At 39.2% G+C, this 26,228-nt stretch overlaps 1 protein-coding gene across 1 annotated transcript in view; it reads right to left on the bottom strand.

The window, feature by feature from the left end:
- Positions 1-8,942: 8,942 nt before the first annotated feature.
- The window catches only part of LOC134352938 (succinate--CoA ligase [ADP-forming] subunit beta, mitochondrial-like), a 120,337-nt gene continuing 103,051 nt past the window's right edge, over positions 8,943-26,228 (bottom strand). Inside the window, exons 9-11 of the mRNA XM_063060586.1 lie at positions 22,833-22,953; positions 17,684-17,772; positions 8,943-11,246 (exon numbers count right to left, since the gene is read on the bottom strand). Coding sequence (XP_062916656.1) covers positions 11,172-11,246; positions 17,684-17,772; positions 22,833-22,953 — 285 coding nt within the window. The 3' untranslated portion in view covers positions 8,943-11,171. The remainder of the gene's footprint in view (positions 11,247-17,683; positions 17,773-22,832; positions 22,954-26,228) is intronic.

The raw sequence follows: 26,228 nt of genomic DNA, 5'->3' as shown, positions 1-26,228 counted from the left end.
GTGAGCAGGTGATTGCTGATTTAATAATTCTGTTTAACATCATTAAAGAAAATACGATTCCACCAATTTTATATTAATAAAGGCAGTTCTGGGACCGGAAATAGAAGTCCTCAGTATGACCCTTGTTCCCACACAAAAACAGAGTTATGTGTTGCTACTGGGTATTATCTCCCAAGATGAATTTTACTACTAATGAGGTCAATGTTTGAACAATGTTGCTTTAACCTCTGATTCCTTAAAGCCATTCTGGCTAACTGCCTACAAGCTAGCAAATAGCCACAGTTTCAACAATGTAGATGTTGTGTGCTGAAGTGTGTGAGGAGCACGGAAGAGTGTTGTTAAACCAGGCCAAGAACAACTGGCAAGGAGTTTCTCACTGCACGATCTTATTACAAAACAACTTTCACTACAGAACAGCTGCAAACAATTTATTGTGGAAAAAGTTACTTTCTGCTGTTAATTTTCAAGCAACCTAACTGCAATATTTTACAGGCTGTTTAATCCGTCAATGACCGCGCCCAATTTCTGATAGCTCTCTATTTATTCCCTCCCCCCTTCCTCAGTCGTATATTATTCTTTCTCTTCTATCAACTGTTTTTAAATGTATTTATTCTCCTCCTGTGAGATGTGGGATTTCAAGGTACCTGATGATCTCCCTGACGACTACACCACAGGAAATGCATCCACCTGTTGCTCCTGACTGACAAGGTCAAGGAACTGGAGCTGGAGCTGGATGCACTCAGGACCATCCAGGAGGCTGTAACCCTCATCGACGAGACTTTTACTGAGGTGGTTACACCCAGAGTGCAGGTTTCAAAATAGCAGATGGGTGACAACCAGAAAGGTGTATAGGGTTCCCTGTGGACATTCCCCACAGCAGCAAGTACACTCCTTTGAATACTGCTGGGGGTTGATCTTTCAGGGTAGTGCACCAGCAGCCAGGCCAGTGGCATTGTATCCATCTCTGAGGCTCCGCAGGGAAGGGTAAAGTCAGGCAAAGCTGTGCTGATAGGTAATTTGAATGTTAAGAGGATGGACAGGAGATTCTGTAGCTGCGAAAAAGACACCAGGATGGTGTGTTGCCTCTCAGGTCCTAGGGTCCAGGATGTCTTAGACCGGCTGCAGAAAATTCTCAAGGGAGAAGGTGAGCAGCCAGAGGTCAATGTGCACACTGGCATTAATGACATAGGAAGGAAGGGAGTTAGAGGTCCTGCGCAGTTATCATAGGGAGTTGGGGAACAGGCTGAAGAACAGGACCTCCAAAGTATCAATCTCTGGATTACTTCCAGTATGTGCTGGTCAGTACAGGAATAGGATGACAGTACAGAGGAATGAGTGGCTGAGGAAATGGTACAGGGGGATCTCCACTGAGGAAGTGATGACAAATAGGATATATTGCACTTGAACCTGAGGGAGACCAATATCCTTGCTGGAAGGTTTGTTAGAGCTGTTGGGAGGGTTTAAACTAATTTGGCAGGAGGATGGAAACCAGAGTGGTAGGGCTGAGGATGGGGCAGTTGCCATACAAGTAGATTCATTCTATAGTGAGACTGTGAGGCAGATGGTATGGCATAATTGCAATTAGCAGGTGAGCTGAAATGTAACATGAAGGCAAAATTGAAAAGGATGACAAACACAGGATGGAAGGTATTAAATTTGAATGCACTCAGTATACCAAATAAGGCAAATGATCTTGTAGCACCATTAGAGATTGGCAGATATGATGATTGGCAGGTGTTACTGTACTAAGTCATGCAGAAAGAAGATCATAGTTGGGAGCTTAACATCCAAGGATACACATTTTATTGAAAGGACATGCAGGTAGGCAGAGGGGGTCGGTGGTTCTGTTGGAAAGAAAATGAAATCAAATCCATAGGAAGAGGTGACATACAATTCAAAAATGTAGAATCCTTGTCATTGGAGTTAAGAAACTGAAAGGGGAAAGAGACCCTGATGGGAGTTATATATAGGTCTCCAAACAGTACCCAGGATGTGGGATATAAATTACAATTGGAGATAGAAAAGGCATGTAATGACGACAATTTTACAATAGTCAAGAGGAATTTCAATATGCAAGTAGATTGAGAAAATCAGGTTGGTGCTGGATCCTGCAAGGGAATTTGTAGAATGTCTACGAGATGACTCTTAGAGCAGCTTGTGGATGAGCCCACTAGTGGTAAGGTAATTCTGTATTGGATGTTGTGTGATGAACCAGATTTAATTTAGGAATTTAAGGGAAAGGAACCCTTAGAAACTGTGACCATAATATGAAAGAATTTACCCTGCACTTTGAGAGGGAGAAGATAAAGTAAGATGGATCAGTATTACAATGGAGTAAAGGGAATTACAGAGGCATGAAAGATGGGCTGGCCAAAGTTGATTGGAAAGGGATACTAGCAGGGATGTTGGCAGAGCAGTAATGGCTGGAGTTTCTGGTGGCAATTATGAAGGTGCAAGATAGATACATCTCAAAAATGAAGAAGTATTCTAAAAGGAGGATAAGGCATTCATGGCTGACAAAAGAAGTTAAAGACAGCATAAAAGCAAAAGTGAAGACACATAATATAGCGAAAATTAGTTGGAAGTTAGAAGATAGGGAAGCTTTTAAAAACCAATATACAATGGAAATCTAATTCTTACCTACAGTGAGATCTTTGTCTTTGTTAAAATTCTTTCCCTCTAGTTTTAGAAGGAAGCCATTGAAATAAAACTAAGGGAAAATAATTTAACAAAGATGAAGATCTCACTCTAAGTAAGAACTGGAACTCAATTATAAACAAGGTGGGACAGCGGAAACCTGATTGGATGAGGACTAACTAATCAGGAGGGACAGACAACGGGGGTATAAGTATCAACAGACTATGCCCTAGCATCATCCTTGATGAAGGTGGCAGAGTTGGTCATCGAAACGTCAGTTATGATTGATACCTGTACCTGGCTGGAAGCCCAAGCAGAGTTTATTTGTCACTGGATGTTGTTAACTTGGATTTTCAAAAGGCCTTGACAAGGTGTCGCACATGAGGCTGCTTAACAAGAGCCCATGGTATAACAGGAAAAGATACTAACATGGATAGAAGATTGGTGGACTGGCAGGAAACAAAGAGCAGGAATAAAGGACGCCTAGTCTGATTGGCTGCCTATGATTAGTGGTGTTCTACTGGGGTCGGTATTGGGATTGCTTCTTTTCACATTATATATCAACCATTTTGATGACAGAATTTAGGCTTTGCTGTCAAGTTTGTGTGGATAATACGAAGGTAGGGAGACGGGCAGATGATATTGAGGAAGCACGGAGTTTGCAGAAGGATAAATTGGGAGAATAGGTAAAGAAGTAACAGATGGAATATAGTGTAGGGAAGTGTACGGTCATGCACTTTGGAAGAAGAAATAAAGAAGGAGACTATTTTCTAAACGGAGTAAATTCAAAAATCAGAGGTGGTAAGTGATTTGGGAGTACATGTGTATGAATCTCTAAAGGTTAATTTGCAGTTTGAATCAAATAAAGATGGCAAATGCAATATTATCTTTCATTTTCAGGATTAGAATTTAGGAACAAGAATGTAATGCTGAGACGTTATAGGGCATTGATCAGGCCACATTTGGAGCGTTGTGAAGACTTTTGGACCTTTTATCCAAGAAAAGTTGTGTTAGCGTTGGAGGAGTTTCATAATGCTTCCAGGATTGAAAATATTAATGTATAAGAAGTGTTTGATGGCTCTGCTTGAGTTAAGAAGAAGGTGGTGGCGGGAGGGGGGGCGGTGGTGGAGAAGGATGGGAAATCACATTGAAACCAATTGAATATTGAAAGGCTTAGACAGACAGGGTATGGGGAGGATACTTTCTATAGTGGGTGAGTCTAGGGCCAAAAGGCACATCCTCAGAATAGGGGGAAATCCATTTAGAACAGATGAGTAGCAATATCTTTTGCCAGAGGGTAGCGAACCAAAGGAATTCATTGTCATGGATGACTCTGGAGGCCAAGACATTGAGTATATTTAAAGTGGAGCTTGATAACTTCTTGATTATTTACAAGGAAAAGGCAGAAGAATGTGGTTGAGTTGGGATAATAAATTAGCCATGATGGAATGTCAGAGCAAACTCGATGGGCCGTATGTCTTAATTCTGCTCCTATGCCTCATGGTCTTATTCTCTGTGTAGAATCTGACCCTCCCCTTTGTCCTTTCTCCTTTTATAATCTTAGAAACATAGAAAAACCTACAGCACAATACAGACCCTTTGGCCCACAATGCTGAGACGAACATGTACTTACTTTAGAAATTATCTCGGGTTACCCACAGCCCTCTATTTTTCTAAGCTCCATGTACCTACCCAGGAGTCTCTTAAAAGATCCTATTGTTTCTGCCTCCACCACTGTCGCCGGCAGCCCATTCCACGCACTAACCACACTCTGTGTAAAAAAAACTTACCCCGGAAATCTTTGTACCTACTTCCAAGCACCTTAAAACTGTGCCCTCTCATGTTAGCCATTTCAACCCTGGGAAAAAGCCTCTGACTATCCACATGATCAATGCCTCTCATCATCTTATACAATTCTATCAGGTCACCTCTCATCCTCTGTCGCTGAAAGGAGAAAAGGCCAAGTTCATTCAACCGATTCTCATAAAGCATGCTCCCCAAACCAGGGAACATCCTTGTAAATCTCAATACCCTTTCTGTAGTTTCCACATTCTTCCTGTAGTGAGGTAACCAGAAATGAGCACAGTACACCAAGTAGGGTCTGACCAGGGTAGCTGTAACATTACCTCTAAGCTCTTAAACTCAATCCCACGGTTGATGAAGGCCAATGCAATATAATCTTTCATTTTCAGGATTAGAATTTAGGAACAAGAATGTAATGCTGAGCGTTATAGGGCATTGATCAGGCCGCATTTGGAGCATTGTGAAGACTTTCGGACTTCTTATCCAAGAAAAGTTAACCACACAATCAACCTGTGCAGCAGCTTTGAGTGCCCTACGGACTTGGGCCCCAACATTCCTCTGATCCTCCACACTGTCAAGAGTCTTACCATGAATACTATATTCTGTCATCATTTCTGACCTACCAAAATGAATCACCTCACACTTATCTGGGTTGAACTCCATCTGCCAATTCTCAGCCCAGTTTTGCATCCTATCAATGTCCCTCTGTAACCTCTGACAGCCCTCCCTCCACACTATCCACAACACCCCCAACTTTTGTGTCATCAGCAAATTTACTAACCCATCCCTCCACTTCTTCATTCAGGTCATTTATAAATATCACAAAGAGTAGGGGTCTCAGAACAGATCCTTGAGACACACCACTGGTCACTGACCTCCATGCAGAATATGACACATCTACAACCACTCTTTGCCTTCTGTGGGCAAGTCAGTTCTGAATCCACAAAGCAGTATCCCCTTGGATCCCATGCCTCCTTACTTTCTCAGTAAGCTTTGCATGGGGTACCTTATCAAATGCCTTACTGATATCCATATACACTAGATCTACTACTCTACCTTCATCAATGTCACATCTTCAAAAAATTCAACCAAGCTCGTAAGGCACAACCTGCCTTTGACAAAGCCATGCTGACTATTCCTAATCATACTATGCTTCTCCAAATGTTGATAAATCCTGTCTCTCAGGATCTTCATCACTGATCGATAATTCCTGGGCTATCTCTACTCTCTTTCTTGAACAAGGGAACAACATCTGCAACCCCCCAATACTTCAGAACCTCTCCCGTCCCCATTGATGATGGAAAGATCATTACCAGAGGCTCATCAATCTCCTCCCTCACCTCCCACTGTAGCCTGGGGTACATCTTGTCTGGTCCCGGTGACTTATTCAAAAGCTCCAGCATATCCTCTTTCTTAATGTTTATATGCTCAAGTTTTTCAGTCTGCTGTAAGTCTTCCCTACAACTGCCAAGATCCTTTCCCATAGTGAATACAGAAGCAAAGTACTCGTTAAGTACCTTTGCTATCTCCTCCAGTTCCATACACTCTTTTTCACTGTCACATTTGATTGGTCCTATTATCTGACATCTTATCCCCTTGCTGTTCACGTACTGTAGAATGCCTTGGGATTTTCCTTAATCCTGCTTGCCAGGGCCTTCTCATAGCCCCTTCTGTCTCTCCTAATTTCATTCTTAAACTCCTTCCTGTTAGCCTTATAATCTTCTAGATCTCTATCAATACCTAGTTTTTTTGAACCTTTTGTAAGTTTTTCTTTTCTTCGACTAGATTTTCAACAGCCTTTGTACACCACGGTTCCTGTACCCTACCATCCTTTCCATCTCATTGGAATGTACCTATGGAGAATGCCACGCAAATATCCCCTCAACATTTGCCACATATTTACAGTATACTTCCCAGAGAACATCTGTCCCCAATTTATTCTTCCAAATTCCTGCCTGATAGCTTCATATTTCCCCTTACTCCAATTAAACGTTTTCCTAACTTGTCTGATCCTATCCTTCTCCAACGCTATGGTAAAGGAGATAGAATTGTGATCACTATCTCCAAAATGCTCTCCCACTGAGAGATCTGACATCTGACCAGGTTCATTTCCCAATACCAGATCAAGCACAGCCTCTCCTCTTGTAGGCTTATCTGCATATTGTGTTAGGAAACCTTTCTGAACACACCTAATGAACTCCTCCCCATCTAAACCCCTTGCTCTCAGAAGATGCCAATCAATATTTGGGAAATTAAAATCTCCCACGCCAACAACCCTGTTATTATTACACCTTTCCAGAATCTGTCTCCCTATCTGCTCTTCAATGTCCCTGTTACTATTGGGTGGTCTATAAAAAAACACCCAGTGGAGTTATTGACCCCCTTACTGTTCCTAACTTCCACCCACATATCTTAAATATATGCCTTTACTAACTCTCTACCCAGGAGGAACAGCTATTCCACATTAATACAAAAGAAAAACTTTAATAGAGCTCACCTTTGTCTGCTGTTCTGAAAAGGGCCAATTTTTCATCCTACAGATTTTCATCCTTGAAGCGCTGTCAGTGAATCTCTTCTATCTTTTCCCAGTGGCTTTGACTTGCTCCCTGAAGTAGGGTTTTAACTACTATTCTGTCAACATTTTAAACTAAAGCTCAGCAAAATGGATGGGTTTCTCTCCTCAGGGTATTTGAACTGTTCCAGTCAGGTAAATGATATACAGAGATGAAGCTTTTCATATATTTGGTTTGATGTGGTCAGAACAAATATCAGTTGTTTCCAAGTGCATAGATGGCTTCACTCAAGCATATTAATCAACGTCATGTTCAAGGAAGCTATCAGATTACATACAGCAATCAAACATCATATTTAAACAGCTTGGCAAGAAAATGCTTTACGTATATTATATCAGTAACCGCATTTCAATTATCTTGTCTGCTTAAGCAGTTCCTCAGCATCAATGATAACTTGCTTCCACTACAGATCTGAGAAGCAGAAGACACTTATGTAGGAATACTCTTCATGTGAATTTGCTGTTGCACTCACCAGCTATCAAGCCCCAAAGATAATTGGAGATTAGATCTTTTCTATCTGCATTCCTCCCTCTAACATTCTTCTTCACCTAAATCAATGTGAGGAGTTGCGTTTTGAGAGGTCAAAATTACAAAAAGCAATTCCCTTAAGGAGGATTGATGTTGAGGAGTCTTGGAAGTCCACAGCTCCCTGAAAGTGGCTTTGGTGCGGTGGTAAAGATGGTGTATGGCAAGTTTGCATTCATTGTTAAGGACAATGCATATAAAAAATGGGAAATCATGTTGTAATGGTATGAAGTTTCATTTAGGCCACACTTGGGAGTCATGTTTGCATCTCTGGTCACCGCACTATAGGAAGGATGTCAAGGCTTTGGAAGTGATTCCAAGAGGTTCATAAGACATTTCTTGGGTTGGAAAGTATTAGTCCTGAAGAGAGACGGGACAAATCATATATGCGATAACGGGTCTTCGCCCAAAACGCTGACTCTTTATTCCTTTCCATGGCAGGACTTGCTGAATTCATCCAGCATTTTGTGTGTATTATGAAAGATTGGACAAACTAGGATTGTTTTCTTTGGATTACTGGATGGTGAGAGACGACCTATTAGAAGTATAGAAAATTATGTGAGGCTTAAGAATCTATTCCACAGAGTTGAAACGTCAAATACTAGAAAGAAAAATGTTCAGGTGCAAAAGGGAATATTTAAAAAATTACTTGTTTTTTTTACATAGAGGGTGGTAGGTATCTAAAACCTGCTGCCAGCTGAAGTGGTGAAAGTAGATACAATAGCAGTGGAGGAAAGTTTAGGCAAGATGTCAAAGGTACACAGAGGCAAATGCCTGGAATGCACTGCCGGGGCTGGTGGTAGAGGTTTTAGGAAAGAGTTAGATTGATCATGGAGTAGGTTAAAGGGGCTGTACTATTCAACAAGGAGCCATTCAAATCTACCATTTTAAAGGCTTTAAAACTGCATTCAAGTAGTGGTAAATGATAAAATAGTGACTAGGTAAGTTAAACTAAACCAGTAAATTGCAGAGTAAAATAGAGCTTTGAATATCTATAAAAATGAAATACCTGTTCAGTTTTTTTACTCACAGCTGTTTTCAATCTATAGCACCGTGACTGTTAGTGAGATTTTATGCCGCAGGCCACAATCACAAATGCAAATCCCAAAATCTTACTTTGATACTTAAATTATCACTTTAAATTTCAAAATGCATGCAAGAAAAAAAATCTAATTAGGGTGAAATATGTTATGGGCATACCACCAAACACCAAAGATTACAGTCTTCTACTGTTTTTACCAGAAGTTGCTTATGCTTCTGGATAAATAAGATAAATCGCTCTCGGAGCAAACTATTTAGCTACATAAATATAAGTATTTGTCTAATATTTTTAATTTCAAAATCAGAAATTTCTGATTATACACCAGAGTTCATGTTATTCTCATCTTTATGCACCCTTTTAAAATGATCAAATAAAAACAACATTCAGATTTGTGTTAGATCAGCATACCTTCATCTCACACAATTAGTGCATTCAAATTTAATAAACATAGGTTACTGAACATTCAATAGGGAAAACAACTGTTAAAAATAAATGGCAACCTTGACTAAGTTAAGCAATCTTTAGAATTCATTGTTTTCTGTACTAAATGAACAGAATGACCATTTTTTCTAATTATTTTCATTAAAATTGTTGCAGTTTCAATAAAAACTCTATTAATATCATCGCAGATACAGACCCCGGTTGAACTTAAAAATAAATTAAAGTTCAGATGATATTTATGTTTCATTCTGAGCTGTCATTTTCATTTTTCACATACACTATCACAAATCCATAGTTTTCATTAAATCAGACAGACACAATTCAGTGAGAATCTGAACAGACATCAAAACAGTAAAGCCTTGAAAAGTCTGCATAGTGAAAATGCTCTACCCAGAAAGGAAAATTTATAATAATTTAAAATTTTGAAATTTAAAAAATGCAATTAACATTCATTATCTGAGGAAAGAGGGACAGAATTAGTCTTTCAGGATGAAGACACTTCATTAGAGAGAGGAAGAGAGAAAACAAGTTAGTCTTAAGGTGCAGAGAGGGTCAGACCAGTGTTGTACTTAAAACTATCTTGTTTTCACTGTTCTCCAGCTCTGAGGATGTTTGACCTGAAATGTTAATTTTTCTCTATTTCTGCAAATTCCGCCTAACCTTAGCCCTTCTCAACATTTTCTATAATTTTTTTCTCAATTTCCAGCATTTGCAGGTTTTTAAAAAAAATCATTTAGGACTTCTTTGCAGCAGCATAGGGAGCTGTAATTACACTCATAATTACACCATGTGGCACTAAGCTTTATATTGCTCATGTTGTCTTTATTTGAATTTTCCATAAAGTTTGATAATACAATGGACTCAAAGTGAGCCACATGGCCATTGCTCCATATCATCTGATACCTTACCAAACAGAAATCAATGGATTGCAGTCTTAAAATTGCTCAAAATTCTTGCATACTCAGTCTTTCATATTTCACTGGAATCATATCTCTGCTAAGTGGGAATTCTTTGGCCAGTGTTTTATTTGTCTAAAATAAACAGGAGTGGCATAATGAAGAGCATTTTTAAACAGAGAAACTAAATCACATGCAATGTACACATTCGTGTAATAAACTTACTAAGTCAACATAACATTTGTTCTGTATCATTGAAGGTACTAGAATTATTTATAGATAAAATTTACAAAATTATAAAAATTGCTGATATAATTAACTGTGCAAGCTGACAGAACATAGTTACCCAGTACAAAGCAGTAAACAAGCCATAAAAATGACTCATTTCCTATCTTCGATGGAAGAACAAAAAACAATCTAAAAAGCACAGAAAATAGCATAATTACCGCTTCTGTACATGCAAATCTTATGCTTAGTGGAGGATATCTTCAAAATTCATTTTTCAGGACACTAGCGTTACCGGTAAGGCCAGAATTTACTCCCTATTCCTATGTGCCCTTGAACTAAGGGGTTTGCTAGGTTCTTGTATGAGATTTGAGTCACTTAATGGCCCCATCAGATAAGGGCAACAGTTTTTTTCATGTATTTCTGATTATTAATTAAAATTAAATTCCACAGCTGCCACAGAGAGATTTGAATGTAGATCACAGGGATTGCTGAAAGTAGATCTCTATTTTGCTGGTCGAATAATTGCACTATTGTACTTTGACTCTTGCATGACCAATAGATGAAGGAATTAAAAGACAGAAATTACTGTTTGTTAACAATTTAACAAAACCACTCAACATTTACATGACATTCATTATTTTAATGTAGATGTTAAAATTTTACACATTTCATTGGAAAAAGCCAATTGACAAACTGCACTATGACCATGTGCACCAAAGAAAAACAGCCTTTGTGCTAAGCAAGTTAAGATGTTTCATGTGGAGTACATTGCTCTGAAGCATCCAATGTTAATGAACTGGCATGACAGATTTTCATAAGTTAATATAGCCTGGAAAAGGCAGTAATCAGTGTTGCTTCTTCTAAACATACCTTTCTTTCCCCTTCAAGCAAATAAATAACTCCAGGTTGCTAACCACATTCATTTTATTAAGCAAACATTTCAAAAAACATAAGCATATGAAAAATAAATAGCTGTTTAACAACTGTCCCCTTAAAGCATCCACTTTCGAGGCTGGAGTATTGTGATTAGATTGGGAGCTGGAAATTCACATTGACTTGTGCTTCTTTCGCCAGTGAAACAATTTCTGAAAGTTTGACAACCTGTTCGGAAAGGAAAAATAGAAGTAAAAAAGAAGAGAGGGCATATAATATCTGCAACAGATAAAAACACGAGTAATTCAGTTTATTTTTACTCTTTGAAATTGGTGTTCAGGATATAATTCATGATGGCAGTTATTCTTTGAAGCATTATTTGTTCTTTTTCAAAGCAAATAAACAACTGCACAGTCTCATTACAAATCATTATCCAGTGTTCTAATTAATAATCATGCCAGTTCTTCAGTAATCTGATTGAAGCTTTACCTAAGTATTTATCTGATTGTTTCTGAATGTTAACACTGAATGCCACATTCACATTGTCCCTTCAACCTTTCCACATACCTAAAAATGCTCACCACCGATAACACTGCAGGAATTGTTATCCTTGCCTTCTCCTAAGGCTCCACATTCATTCAGTGTGGACTTTGAACTGAATACAATATTCTCACAGATGCATAGGAAATGTTTTATAGCTTACAGCATTCTTCTTGACATTGTAATACTGTTCTTTTATTAGTAAAGTCAAGGATGCATACGGTATCTTAAGCTTATTCCCAATTGGTCCTGACGACTTTATTGAATGTACAGTATGTGCACCCAATTTACCCTACTCTTTGTGTCACTCTTTATACCAAAATGTTTAACTTCTGTTCTTGCCATTCTCCCAGTCTATTCTGTGGATATTTAAGCCTTGTTGACAGAAAAACACAAAATAAAAGTGGTTAACTATAGATTCTTGGGGAATAATATCCTACTTCCTCGGGGCTGGTAGAAACTGAACAACAATCCTTCCACCGTTCTGAACAGAGTCAATTTTATATTTATGATGTTACTGTTTCTTTAATCCATTTGGCATTAACTTTGCAAGTATGTTTATTATATGGCTTTTCGTCAAACTCTTTTTAAAAGAATTCGGCAACAAGATTAAAGATGTAAAAAGCTTTTATAGATATGTAAAAAGAAAAAGATTGGTTAAGACAAATGTAGGTCCCTTACAGTCAGAAACAGATGAATTGATCATGGGGAACAAGGACATGGCAGACCAATTGAATAACTACTTTGGTTCTGTCTTCACTAAGGAGGACATAAATAATCTTCCGGAAATAGTAGGGGACAGAGGGTCTACTGAGATGGAGGAACTGAGGGAAATACATGCTAGTAGAGAAATGGTGTTAGGTAAATTGGAGGGATTAAAGGCAGATAAATCTCCAGGGCCAGATGGTCTGCATCCCAGAGTGCTTAAGGAAGTAGCCCAAGAAATAGTGGATGCATTAGTGATAATTTTTCAAAACTCTTTAAATTCTGGACTAGTTCCTGAGGATTGGAGGGTGGCTAATGTAACCCCACTTTTTAAAAAAGGAGGGAGAGAGAAACCGGGGAATTATAGACCAGTTAGCCTAACATCAGTGGTGGGGAAAATGCTAGAGTCAGTTATCAGAGATATGATAACAGCACATTTGAAAAGCGGTGAAATCATTGGACAAAGTCAGCATGGATTTATGAAAGGAAAATCATGTCCGACGAATCTCATAGAATTTTTTGAGGATGTAACTAGTAGAGTGATAGGGGAGAACCAGTGGATGTGGTATATTTGGATTTTCAAAAGGCTTTTGACAAGGTCCCACACAGGAGATTAGTGTGCAAACTTAAAGCACACAGTATTGGGGGTATGGTATTGATGTGGATAGAGAATTGGTTGGCAGACAGGAAGCAAAGAGTGGGAATAAACAGGACCTTTTCAGAATGGCAGGCAGTGACTAGTGGGGTACCGCAAGGCTCAGTGCTGGGACCCAAGTTATTTACAATATATATTAATGACTTGGATGAGGGAATTAAATGCAATATCTCCAAGTTTGCGGATGACACGAAGCTGGGTGGCAGTGTTAGCTGTGAGGAGGATGCTAAGAGGATGCAGGGTGACTTGGATAGGTTAGGTGAGTGGGCAAATTCATGGCAGATTCAATTTAATGTGGATAAATGTGAGGTTATCCACTTTGGTGGCAAAAACAGGAAAACAGGTTATTATCTGAATGGTGGCCGATTAGGAAAAGGGGAAGTGCAACGAGACCTGGGTGTCATTGTACACCAGTCATTGAAAGTGGGCATGCAGGTACAGCAGGCGGTGAAAAAGACGAATGGTATGCTGGCGTTCATAGAAAGAGGATTCGAGTACAGGAGCAGGGAGGTACTACTGCAGGTGTACAAGGCCTTGGTGAGACCACACCTGGAGTATCGTGTGCAGTTTTGGTTCCCTAATCTGAGGAAAGACATTCTTGCCATAGAGGGAGTACAAACATTTGTATGTTTATCTCTGATAATATTCTGGTCACTGTTTTATCCATCCTTTGCAGTAACTTGGCATCCTCATTAAAGTGTTCCTTCTGAACAAAACACAATACTTCAGCTAAAAACAATCTGCTAGAGGATCTCAGCAGGTCGAAAGCATCTATGGTGGGGGAAGGAATTGCCAATATTTCAGATCAAGACGCTGCATCAGGAGAGGGAAGGTAGATGGTTTAAAATAGGAGAGGGGAAGTGGTTAGATAATGCTCTCCCACTGTCTTCCACAGATATCACAAAGACAGATTCTGCAAACAGGATCTCGACCAGAACCATTGGCAATTCCGCCCCCACCACAGATGCTGCTTGACCCTTTGAATGCTTTTGTTCCAGATCCCCACAACTGCAGTCAGAATCAGAATTAGGTTTAATATCACTGGCATATATCATGAAATCTTCCCGCCCACCCCTGATCTCAGCTCTAATCCTTGCCATAAATCATCAATTGTTTATTCATTTTCACAGACGCTGCCTGATATGCCAAGTTACTTCAGCATTTTGTGTGTGTTGTCATGCAATTTGTTGTTTTGCAGCTGCAGTACATTTCAATATACAATGATTAAAAACAGTAAATATAATCAATTAACTAGTGCAAAAAGAGAAAAAAATAGTGAGGTCGTGTACATGGGTTCATATTCCATTCAGAAACTTGATGGCAGACAGGAAGAAGCTGTCCCTGAAACACTGAGTGCTTTTCTTCAGGCTTCTGTACCCCCTCCCTGCTGGTAGCAATGGGAAGAGGGCATGTCCTGGGTGACAGGGTCCTTAATGATGGATGCCACCTTTTTGAGGCATCACCTTTTGAAGGTGTCCTCGATACTGGGGACGATAGTGCCCATGATGAAGCTGGCTGAGTTTACAACTTACTGCAGCTTTTTCCAATCCTTGATAAAACCCATTAGATGGTGCCTTATAAAGTCCAAATGTACCAGAGCAGTTGCATTTCTTTCATCTATGTTCTTTGTAACGTCAATAAACTTCAGATACATTTTTTTAAACTCATCTCTTCATCCACATTTGTCAAAGTGATTTTGTCTCCAATCTCCCTTTTTAGAACTTTCCTTACTTCTGAAGTTAAACTATAGTTATTACAGTTTATCTTTACACCCTTTGTAAACGAGGGTCACCATCCATATATCAAGAGATAAATATACGTGTATAAAAGGTAATGATGGAAATATTCTAACAACATTCTAAGATTTTTAACAACAGCTGAACCTGTAACTCAGTCTTGGCATTGTTTACTTCTCACTGCCCTGCTCTAATTCAGTGGTCCCCAACCACCGGGCCGCAAAGCATGAGCTACCGGGTCGTGAGGAAACAATTTGAGTCAGCTGCACCTTTCCTCATTCGCTGTCACGCACTGTTGAACTTGAACATAGGGTTGCCAACTGTCCTGTACTAGCCAGGACATCCCGTATATTGGGCTAAATTGGTTTGTCCCACACAGGACCGCCCTTGTTCCGTGTTCCCCCCGCTAAGGTAGAGCATTCCTATGAAACCTTTCGTGCTGAAATGGCGTGAAGCGAAGAAGCAACTACCATTAATTTATATGGGAAAAAGTTTTGAGCGTTCCCAGACCCAAAAAATAACCTAACAAATCATACCAAATAACACATAAAACCGAAAATAAGTAACACTAACATATAGTAAAAGCAGGAATGATATGATAAATACACAGCCTATATAAAGTAGAAATAACGTTCGTATGGTCCGGAAGATAAAGGCAAAACCGATTTGTGGGGGGAGAAATCGGCACGTACACGCATGCACACACAGGTGCCCGTGCAAGGCTTCATGGTCATGGCAGCCTTTCCTGGGGTAAACACAAGTATCCCGGGATTTGACTGCTACTTTTGTCCCTTATTTGGGAGTGAGAAAGTTGGCAACCCTAACTGTAAAAGACATGCTGAGGTGAGTTTAACCCTACTTGAACATCCGCCCCCCCCCCACCCCCGGTTGGCCAGTCCGCAAGAATATTAAACCATATTAAACCAATCCGTGGTGCAAAAAAGGTTGGGGACCCCTGCTCTAATTGATCCCCATCATCCAGACAGATCAGCTGCTGTAAACTATTTCCCATCAATTGTCATCCAGTTTCTCTTGGTCTTTGACCAGTTACAAACATATCTTTTCTTCTCTTCACCTGGCCCCATCTCTGTAATTTATAACCTTCACAGAACAATGAAAGGTAATTGACCTAAAAATCTTGACCTACCAGTCCTTGCTTCACCTCTCTCTTACCTCTATACTCTTTTATATTTTGGATACTTCATATCAATTGATATTTTCAGAATCAAGGGTCTCAGTCAACTGTAAGATCAGGGTACACAATAGTTTGTGGAAATCTTCTTCTACCTGTAAACTACATCTAGGTCTTTCTGCAGACTCCCTGCTTCCTCAGCAATACCTGCCTCTCCATCTATCTTTGTATCACCTGCAAAATTAGTCACAAAGCCATCAATTCAATCATCCAAATCATTTACATATCTTAGTCACCGGCAGCCAACCATAAAAGGCCCCCTTTATTCCCACTCTTTGCCTCCGGCCAGTCAGCCAATTTTCTATCCATGTTAGTATCTCTCCTATAATACCATGAACTCTGGAGCAGCCTCATGTGCAGCATCTTGTTGTCAAAGGCCTTCTGAAAATCTAAGTATACAACATCCACTGACTCTCCTTTGTCTATCCTGCCTGTCATTTTCTCAAGGAATTCCAACAGATTTCCCAAACAACATTTCCCTTTAAGAAAACTATGCTGACTTTGGCCTATTTTATCATGTTCCTCTAAGTACCCCAAAACCTCATCCTTAATAATGGACTCCAACATCTTCCCAACCACTGAACTCAGGCTAACTGGCCTATAACTCCCTTTCTTCCCCCCCCCCCCCCAGTCTTAAAGAGTGCAGTGACACTGCAATTTTCCAGTCCTCTGGAACCATTCCAGAGTCTAGTGATTCTTAAAAGATCATTACTAATTCCTCTACAATCTCTTCAGCTACCTCTTTCAGAACCCGGGGTGTAGTCGATCTGATCCAGGTGACTTTCTACTTCCAGATTTTTCAGCTTCCTAAGCACCTTCTCCTTAGTAATAGGAACTACACTCACTTCTGCCCCCTGACACTCTCAAATATCCGGCATACTGCTAGTGTCTTCCACAGTGAAGACTGACACAAAATATTTATTCACTTAGTTTGTCCGCCATTTCATTGTTCCCCATTACTGCCTCCCCAGTGTCATTTTCCAGTAGTCCGATATCTAGCCTCGCTTTTCTTTTATATTGGGAAAAACTTTTTACATCTCCTTTTATTTTATTGGCCAGCTTTCCCTGAAAATGGTTGGCTTTTAAAAGCTACCCAATTCTCTTAACTTCTATTTTTTGCAATATTATATGCTTTCTCTTTTCCTTTTATGCTCTCTTTGACTCCCCTTGACAGCCACGGATGCCACACCCTGCTTTTAGAATGCTACACCTTGGTGATACATCTACCCTGAACTGCCCCCAGAAACTCCAGCCATTGCTGTTCTGCTGCCATTCCTGCTAGTGACCCCTTCCAATCAACTCTGGCCAGCTCCTCTCTCATGCCTCTGTAATTCCCTTTACCCCACCGGAATATTGATACATTTGACTTTATCTTCTCCCTCTCAAACTGCAAGGCGAATTCTATCATGTTATGATCACTGCCTCAGAAGGGTTCCTTTACTTTTAAGCTTCCTAATCAAATCTGGTTCATTAGACAACACCCAATCCAGGACTGCCTTTCCCCTAGTGGGCTCAACCACAAACTACTCTAGAAAGCTACCTACTGGCTGATTGATTAATCTGGGAACATTTAATTTACACCAACGTTCATCCTTTGTAATAAACCCTATTTATAATACAAATAAGAAAATGACTCATTCTTGTACCAGGTGGGAGACTCAAAGACGGTTTCCTGTGTGGCACATGAGTAGTTTTAGGTCAATGGACTGAGAGTGGAGGGCAGGAGTGATACACACGTGCAGGCTTTCAGCTGTTTTCTGCTGTTTGTTGCAGTAAATGCAAAATTTAAACTTTTAAATATTTTTACATAAACTCCTGATTGCAGAATATATATTACCATTCGCGCTGCATCATCCAGATCATCACAGGCAAGAATTTTCAGGCTGCTTGCCGCTATTAATGCTTTTGCATCATCAACACGTGTACCTAAAATAAGATAGAAACCAACAAATTTGAAACAGTGCAACACTACCATCAAAAATCAGTACAACTGTGGAAGAAAATCCAACAATTCATGCTGGTTATTTGTCTCCTGACCGTGTTACACTTTGCAAGAACATGTGGTGGAGCAATATCACTGGTGGCTAACATTTATCAGTCCCACCCAAAACCTGGATTGGCCAAACTACTGATCAATTAATAACTATAATTATAATCATGATATCATGGACTCCTTCCATTGCTCATGGTCACTGCAGACCCCAATCTACACTCCCTCCGATCTACACTCAACGTGCTTGGCAACTTCTCAGATGCACTTTTTACATTTAAATTAATCACCAAGAATACAGATAATACATTTCCCCCAAATAGGCCTGACATCATCCTTAAAACTCTTTGGCTATACTGAAAACCATTTATGTGATGGAGCTCCGAAGACAGGTGTGGATACAGCAGAAAACAAAAAACTGGATGAACTCAAAGGATCGAACAACAACTGTAGTGGTGGGGATGGGAAAAGATGGCAGACATTTTGGGTTGAGACACTGCCCAAAATCTATACGTATTATCCCCCCCTCCTGCCAACAGACGTCCTTCAGGAACCTGATTTATTTTGCTGAAGATCGCAGCATCTGCATTCTCTTGTGACTGGGGGCCAGTAGGAGTTTTGTTTGAGGAAATGTGGGAACAATAGCCTTGGTTGGAAAAAGAACTCAGAAAAATAATCCCTAGTGAATCAAAGAATGTAGGAACAAATTCCAGTTAATAAAAGGAGCAAATAAGCAAAGTCTAAGAGATTAAATGGAGAACAGAAAACAAATCTCTGCTGAATAAGACTAAGGAGAAAAACAGATCCACAATGAGTAAAAGGAGAGTAGAAGACAGTGTTGCAGCAAGTAACAGGAATTCAGGAGACAGACTCCAAGTGCGTACAAGGACCTCCAGGGCATACAAAAAATGGGGAGGTGGGAATGTATCACACCAGATGGACATATTAGTTGCAAGAAGTATTATGGTTTTGAAAAATTAACTAACACTACCAAATGTATTGACCATATCACACTGGAAGAGATTGTAAAAGATTCTGCACTATTTATTCTTTTGTATATATATTTTTATTATGAATAAAGCTTACTTTTGAAATAAAAACCAGTGAGTAAAAGCTGTCCAGGGTACAGAGCATGAGTGAGTAAAAGAGCCAAAAACAGATGGCCATTTAGTAAAAACAGCCATGGAAACAGTAATAAATAAAAGGAGCACAGGGAACAGATTCTTGATGGGCCAGAGTCCTGGTTGGATTTGGTGGGTTAAAAAGAAGAGTATGGGTGATTAGAGACTGATTGGTTGAAAGGCAACACTGCCTAAAAGGAACAGGAACAAGTTTCCAGCAGGAAGAAACAGAACACAGATCCCTGATACATTTAAGGAGTACAGTGTTACATAGTCATAGTCATACTTTATTGATCCCGGGAGAAATTGGTTTTTGTTACAGTTGCACCATAAATAATAAATAGTAATAAAACCATAAATAGTTAAATAGTAATATGTAAAATTATGCCAGGAAATAAGTCCAGGACCAGCCTATTGGCTCAGGGTGTCCGACCCTCCAAGGGAGGAGTTGTAAAGTTTGATGGCCACAGGCAGGAATGACTTCCTATGACGCTCTGTGTTGCATCTCAGTGGAATGAGTCTCTGGCTGAATGTACTCCTGTGCCCACCCAGTACATTATGTAGTGGATGGGAGACATTTCCAAGATGGCATACAACTTGGACAGCATCCTCTTTTCAGACACCACTGTCAGAGAGTCCAGTTCCATCCCCACAACATCACTGGCCTGAGTAACAAAACAATAACAGGATTCCAGTGTGGTTAAAAGCAGCATGGTAAGCGTGGTTTAGGTGATTAATGGTACTACAAAGTGAAATGACCTGATGAAACTAAATCTCTGTGAGCAACAGGAGTGGAGGAGAACATGTCCAGTCAGTAACAGGACTGCGGGATACAAGATCCAATTACTTTAAAAGCAATATGGACAAAAGTGCCACAGTGGGTTAAGGGAACAGGAACAGTATCTGGGTAGAGAGTAAAGAAGCACCTCAGTATCAGAATGGACCCAGCGCTCTGTGAATAAAAGGCGTATTGTACATAAAAAGCCTGAATAAAAGGAGTGCTTTGCATTTTCAGAATCTCCAGTGACACCAAATTGGAGGCACAGTGAACAGTGAGGAGAATAGTAACAGGCTGACAGAATGAGTAGATAAATAGCACATAAAAAAAGTGAGAAAAGGCAATAGAAATTCAAGTATACAATTCTAAAAGATAGATAAGAACAAAAATATTGAGGTGTATTTTGTTAATTGAGAATGATAGGGTAAATAAAGAAAATGCTAATGAAGCAACTGGAGATGTAAAATACAAGACCAAAGAAATCTTGATGAATCTTTATGAATAACTGGTTTGGCCATAACTGGAATATTGTATTTGATTCTGGACATCAATTTTTAAGAAAGATCCCAAAACTTTTTACAAAAACATTTGTCAAAATAATTACAGAGAAGACAGACCACAGACCTCAGTGGGGAGAGTGAAGGTGCTGACACTGATTTTCCTTGCAACTGAGAGATTGTCAGATGATCTAATATAGAAAGTCAAATTAATTTAGTTTAGAGTAGCTGGACAGAATCAGTTCTCACAATCTGAAGGAGCAAAACCCAGAGGATGTGGAATGAGATACAATGAAACAACCAACTGAACATGAAAAAAAACTTTTCAGAGTGAGTACTTAAGAGCCTCAAATACAATGGCAGAAGTTATGGAAGCAGACTCAATTAAATACTTCAAAAGATAGTGGGATAAGAATAAAATAACTTGTAGGCTATGGAATGAGGTCGTAAAATTAGCTAGATTGTTCTTAGATACAACTGATTGAGACTTAATGGGACAATTGACTACTTTCCATATCAAGAGTATTTGGTAAATCTGTGATTTATGCTGGTTTTATTTTCTGGATTATCACACTGAAAGATTATTGCACTATCTCAGTTTTCAATCAGATTGCTGGACAAACTTGCGAGCAAATTAATTTTATTTACCCAATAAAGACATAATCTCGAAATAATGAAAACTTATTCTACTTTTCAAACATATTCAATTGTTCATAAGAGTTTGAATTTTAGGACTGACTTGTGGGGGACTAGGTAACAGCATAATGTTTCATCCTGTAGGTTATCAGTTGATCACTTGAAACAAAATGAATTTTCAACAGTGCATTGCAGATGCTTAAAATTAACACAAGAACTTTGGAATTGCTTTGTTAAACAAAAACAACCTCTTCACTCTTCTGCTTATTGGATACAACAATGATTAATCACTGACTTTTAAATGAAATGGAAAGCAGGGATATTGACCTTGTGCAGACAGATGGGATTAGAACATAGAACAAAGATCATTCGAGCACAGTACAGATCCTTTGGCCCACAATATTGTGCCAACATTTTAACCTACTCTAAGATCAATCAAACCCTTCCTTCTACATAGCTTCCATTTTTTCTATCATCTATGTGCCTATCTGAAAGTTTCTTAAATATTCCCAACATATCTGTCTCAACTATGAACTCTGGCAGGGTGTTCTATTCACCCACGCTCTCTGTGAAAGACTTACCTCTGACATCCCTCCTATATTTTAAAATAGCACTGATTAGCGCAGACATAGTTGAGCTGAAGGCCCTGCTCCTATGCTATACTGTTCTATGTTCAATCAATCTTTATTGATTGAAGTACATCAACAGGCTAAGGAAAATACCAAGTTTTAGAAAGCTTTAAGAGAAGTAGGTCTAAAGTCACCCAATCTCCTAAATATTCTACACTGAACATATCACCTCTCAACTTGTTTATATGCTGTATAATTACTGAGCAATCTAATTTGCATTTAGATTATTCAACACCAACTGCTTTCACAATTTCCATTGGGAATTTATACTGCAAATTTGCTAATCCAGCTTCATTTTGAGGCTATGCCCTAGTAATCTCGACAAGATTGAAAAATCTTTTGAAGTCAGAAGTAACTGCAGTTATATTATTTCTCAATTTTTCCTCTTCCAATAAGATCATTAATTTAATCACAGCTACATTTGATCCATTCCTTTCTCCCATGGCCCGCTCTCTTCTCCTATTCCTTCTTCTCCTATTCCTTCTTCTCCAACCCTTTGCCTTTTCCACCTATGACCTCCCAGCATCTTACTTCTTTCTGCCTCCCCCATATATCTAGCTTCACCTCTCCCCTTCTAGATTGTTCTCCTTACCCTGCCCCCAACACTTATTCTGGCATCTTCTCTCTTCCTTTCCAGTCCTGATGAAGAGTCTTGGCCAGAACAGAGAGACCAGAGATTAAAAATATATAATTCCTGAAAGTGGTGACAACAAGTAGAGAAAATGGTGATAATTACCCTTGCCATGCTTGCCTTCATTGGTCAGGGCACTAAGTACAACGAGTCTGGATGTCATTTCACAGTTTTACAAGACATAGGTGAGATCTCACTTGTAGTGTATTGCTATTGCCCATCAATAGGAAGCATATTATTAAGCTAGTGAAAATGTATTAAAAAAAATCAGGAAGACGATGCTGGGAATGGAGGACTTAAATTACAAAGAGATACAAGTACGCTGGGGCTGTTTTCTCTTCAGCGTAGGAGTCCTTATGTAAAATCTTGAGAGACATGGATAAGGTGAATTGACTCAGACTTTTTCCCAGGGTAGAGGAATCAAAAAATAGAGGACATAGGCTTAATGCTAGAGTGCTAGGATTTAAAGGGGATCTTCGGAGCAACTTATTCCACACAGAGGCTGATGGGTATACTGAACAAACTTCTACACCCTAGTTCACAATTGTCCAGTGTATCAACGATATGGTGAGTGTGCACAAGTAAATATACTAATTATTTAAAACAGCAATGGTTGATACATGTATAAAAGTTTAGTAGTTATTCTCTGCATTCGTTTATGTAGAGGCGTGAAAAGTGTGTGTATAACTTTTAAGTGCTCTCACCTTGCAATCGAACAACGATGGGAATTTTTAAGTGCAAATCTGAAACAGCAGTAATGATTCCTTGAGCAATTACGTCACAACGCATAATTCCACCAAATATATTCACCAGAATTGCCTGAACCTATAAAGAAAACAAATATATAGTGATATTATCTACAAGTGTTTTCCAACAGCAGAACATTGAAAATCTAGTTACAATGCTAAATAAAACAAGAAGGTAACTTCCTCATTAATGGAAGGCATGAATATACCTCACCAACATTATGTTACAATGATATTCCACAATGTCTTTTTAAGACATGATTTTATTCAAAGTAAAACTCTGAATTTGCTGGTACAACATAGCAACCCAAAATTGGTCGTTATTCAGCCTATTTTATAGACAACCAAAATTCATGCTTTTTTGGCTTTATATGCACTCCTATTGAATTATTCAAGAAAACAAACTAAAACCATTAAAATAACTTCAGTACATCAGAAAAAAAGAACAGAACAGAACGTTACAGCACAGAATAGGTCCTTTAGCCAACTAAGTCTGCACCAACCAAGGTTCCAATTTAACTAATCCCATCTGCCTGCACATAGTCTGACTCTCTCCCTAGCCATCTACATGCCTCTTATTATGTTATCATCCTATCTGCTTTTATCATCTCCCATTAAAGGGTATTCCAGCCACCTAACACTTGCTGTGTGAATAAACATATTTTGCACATCTTCTTGAGACTTACCCCCTCTCAATTTGAACCTCTGCCCTCCAATATTTGAAATTTCCAAACTGAGAAAAAGACTAACGAGAAAACTAATTGTTTGTCCAAATACCTCTAACAGCTAATACTCTCTAATTAATGTTCCCTCTAAGGTGTGTGCTTGCACACATCTTTTGCTACTAGTGCACAAAGGAACTTAAACTGCACACAAAAGGTTGTCACCCTTTAACTCATTGACATGTTAAGTATATTTCACAATCATACATAATCACATTTTCCTTTTCTGGTTTCTGATGCGGACAACATGGAGTCTGCGATGACTTGTCTGCAGATTTTGGAACTGGCTTATTTATACTATTTTTATTAAAGAAATTATTGATTCATTATGTCAAATTCCAAAGAAGCAAAGGGTGTGAAGCGCAAAACAACTGCTAGTTCATTTAAATCAGAACGGCTTATGAAATGGTAGAAACTGCTACACCGAAGTTCATGAGGTCAGGAATGAGCAGCCACGAGAAATATTAATGTTTAATACAGAAATTGATGTTATCTGAAGGTATTGTTGTGATGCAAAATTTGCTGGAGAATTTGCAAGTGGGAAGAGGTGGAGTGATATTTGGAAACTTGACTTTTTAAAAGTGTCATTTATTTTGCAAATCACAGATGGACAGTGTACAAAAGCTCCAGCGAGAAAATCCTTCATTACTCTCTACAGGTCTGCTATGTATGTTTTAGGAGAGTGCAGATAAACGAGAGCAAAAACAATCAAACCCAGGGAAGATCAAAGTTCTTACTGACAGTGTTTTGCTAGCTGTTAAAGTGAGTATCTCTTGTTATGAATCAGCAGCAACAGAAATAAATTTGAGTCGAGTTTTTATAAAAGAAATGACATTTATTAACTTCTACTCAAATTAACATGGAACAATAAACAAATCGATTAACTTAAACGGATGTTAACAGCGTTATGCTTCTATAGTTATCAAATGATTGAACTTAAAGACAATTCTTAACAAATCCCATTTAAGCACAGTCTTAAGGTGGTAGTTTAATAAGTCCATATGATTTATGAAATAACTGAGAGGAGAGACTTCCCGAACCTTGCGATGAAGAAAAGTTCCAGCCCAGAAATACCTTTTCCAAAGTTATGACGCAGAATACGAGTTCTCAAAGCAACTGACCTTTCTGACGGAGGTGGTCATCACACACCCAAAACCACATAAGGGTTAACAAAATGTGCGTGCCACATACGGACGGTTCAAAATGTCAGTCACACCCGTAATGCGCCGAATTCCACTGGTTAACCCCAATCCCTTTGGGGTTTGTTTGGATTCTTCACACTCTCTCTTTCTTCTTCTCCGATGGCGTAACTACCAATGACGAGTTCCTACCAAAACGAACTACACAACTGCAGTCTCCCCTTGTATACCACTTAGACATGCCATCACGTGACATCACATCACCCCACTATCACAAGACAATTACATCATTCTAATGGCACGAGACCATTACATCATTCCAATAGCATAAGACAACTTCATCATATTCACGAGATACTCACGGGACAGGTAACACTCTATACAAGTTTCCCCCGCTATCCGAAGGTAGACCGTTCCAATGAAACCATTCATAAGCCGAAATGGCTTAAAGTGAAGAAGCAATTACCATTAATTTATATGGAAAAAAATTTTGAGCGTTCCCAGACCCAAAAAATAACCTACCAAATCATACCAAATAGCACATAAAACCGAAAATAACACGAACATATAGTAAAAGCAGGAATGATATGATAAATACACAGCCTATATAAAGTAGAAATAATGTATGTACAGTGTAGTTTTACTTAACAGAATTGGGAAGATTTAGCCAAAACCGATCTGTAGAAAAAAAAATCGGCACGTACACCCATGTGCACACACCAACCCGCGCAAGGCTTCACGGTCATGGTAGTCTTCCTCGGAGTAAACACAAGTTTAAAATGGGCGTCTTTTTTCGTAAAAGCGGAAATCCTCTTTCGGTTACCGAAAACAGGTACTAATGTAGGTCTTTCGTAAAAGCTAAGTGTAAAGCGAACGTTCATAAAGCAGAGGACACCTGTAGATAAAATTCAGTGCACATATGTTGTTGTCACTGGGCAAAAAATTGAACAGCACAAGGTCTTTGTGCACCTTGGTCATTACAAATTAGAGGGAACATGGTCTCTAATCCAGGCAACACACTATTCTGCACCTTCTCCAAAGCCTCCACATTCTTAATACAGATAGCAAGGTGATCAAAACAGTACACCACACTTCAAAAGTGAATTAAACAAAAGTTTTATACAACTGCAATGTCACTTCCCAATTTTTATATTATCAATGACCCATAACAGTAAGTATGACAATTTTATCTGTTTGTGTTCCCACTTTCAGGGAACTGTAGAGTTGCATCACAATGTTCCTCTGTACACCCAATGTTCATAAGGGTTCTGCCAAGTAATATATACTTTCCTCTAGTATTTGGTCTCAGAAATGCAACACCACAGATTCGTCCAGATTGAGCTCCATCCGCCATTCCTCCACCCATTTCCACTTGACTCAATCTGCAACACCTTTTGACAACTTTTCTTAGTACAGGTGTCCCCCGCTTTTCGAACGTTCGCTTTACGAAACCTCACTGTTACGAAAGACCTACATTAGTTCCCTGTTTTCGC

The sequence above is a fragment of the Mobula hypostoma genome, chromosome 10, assembly GCF_963921235.1.
Source record: "Mobula hypostoma chromosome 10, sMobHyp1.1, whole genome shotgun sequence".
Lineage (NCBI taxonomy): Eukaryota > Metazoa > Chordata > Chondrichthyes > Myliobatiformes > Myliobatidae > Mobula > Mobula hypostoma.
This window is presented reverse-complemented; position numbering and strand designations above follow the sequence as displayed.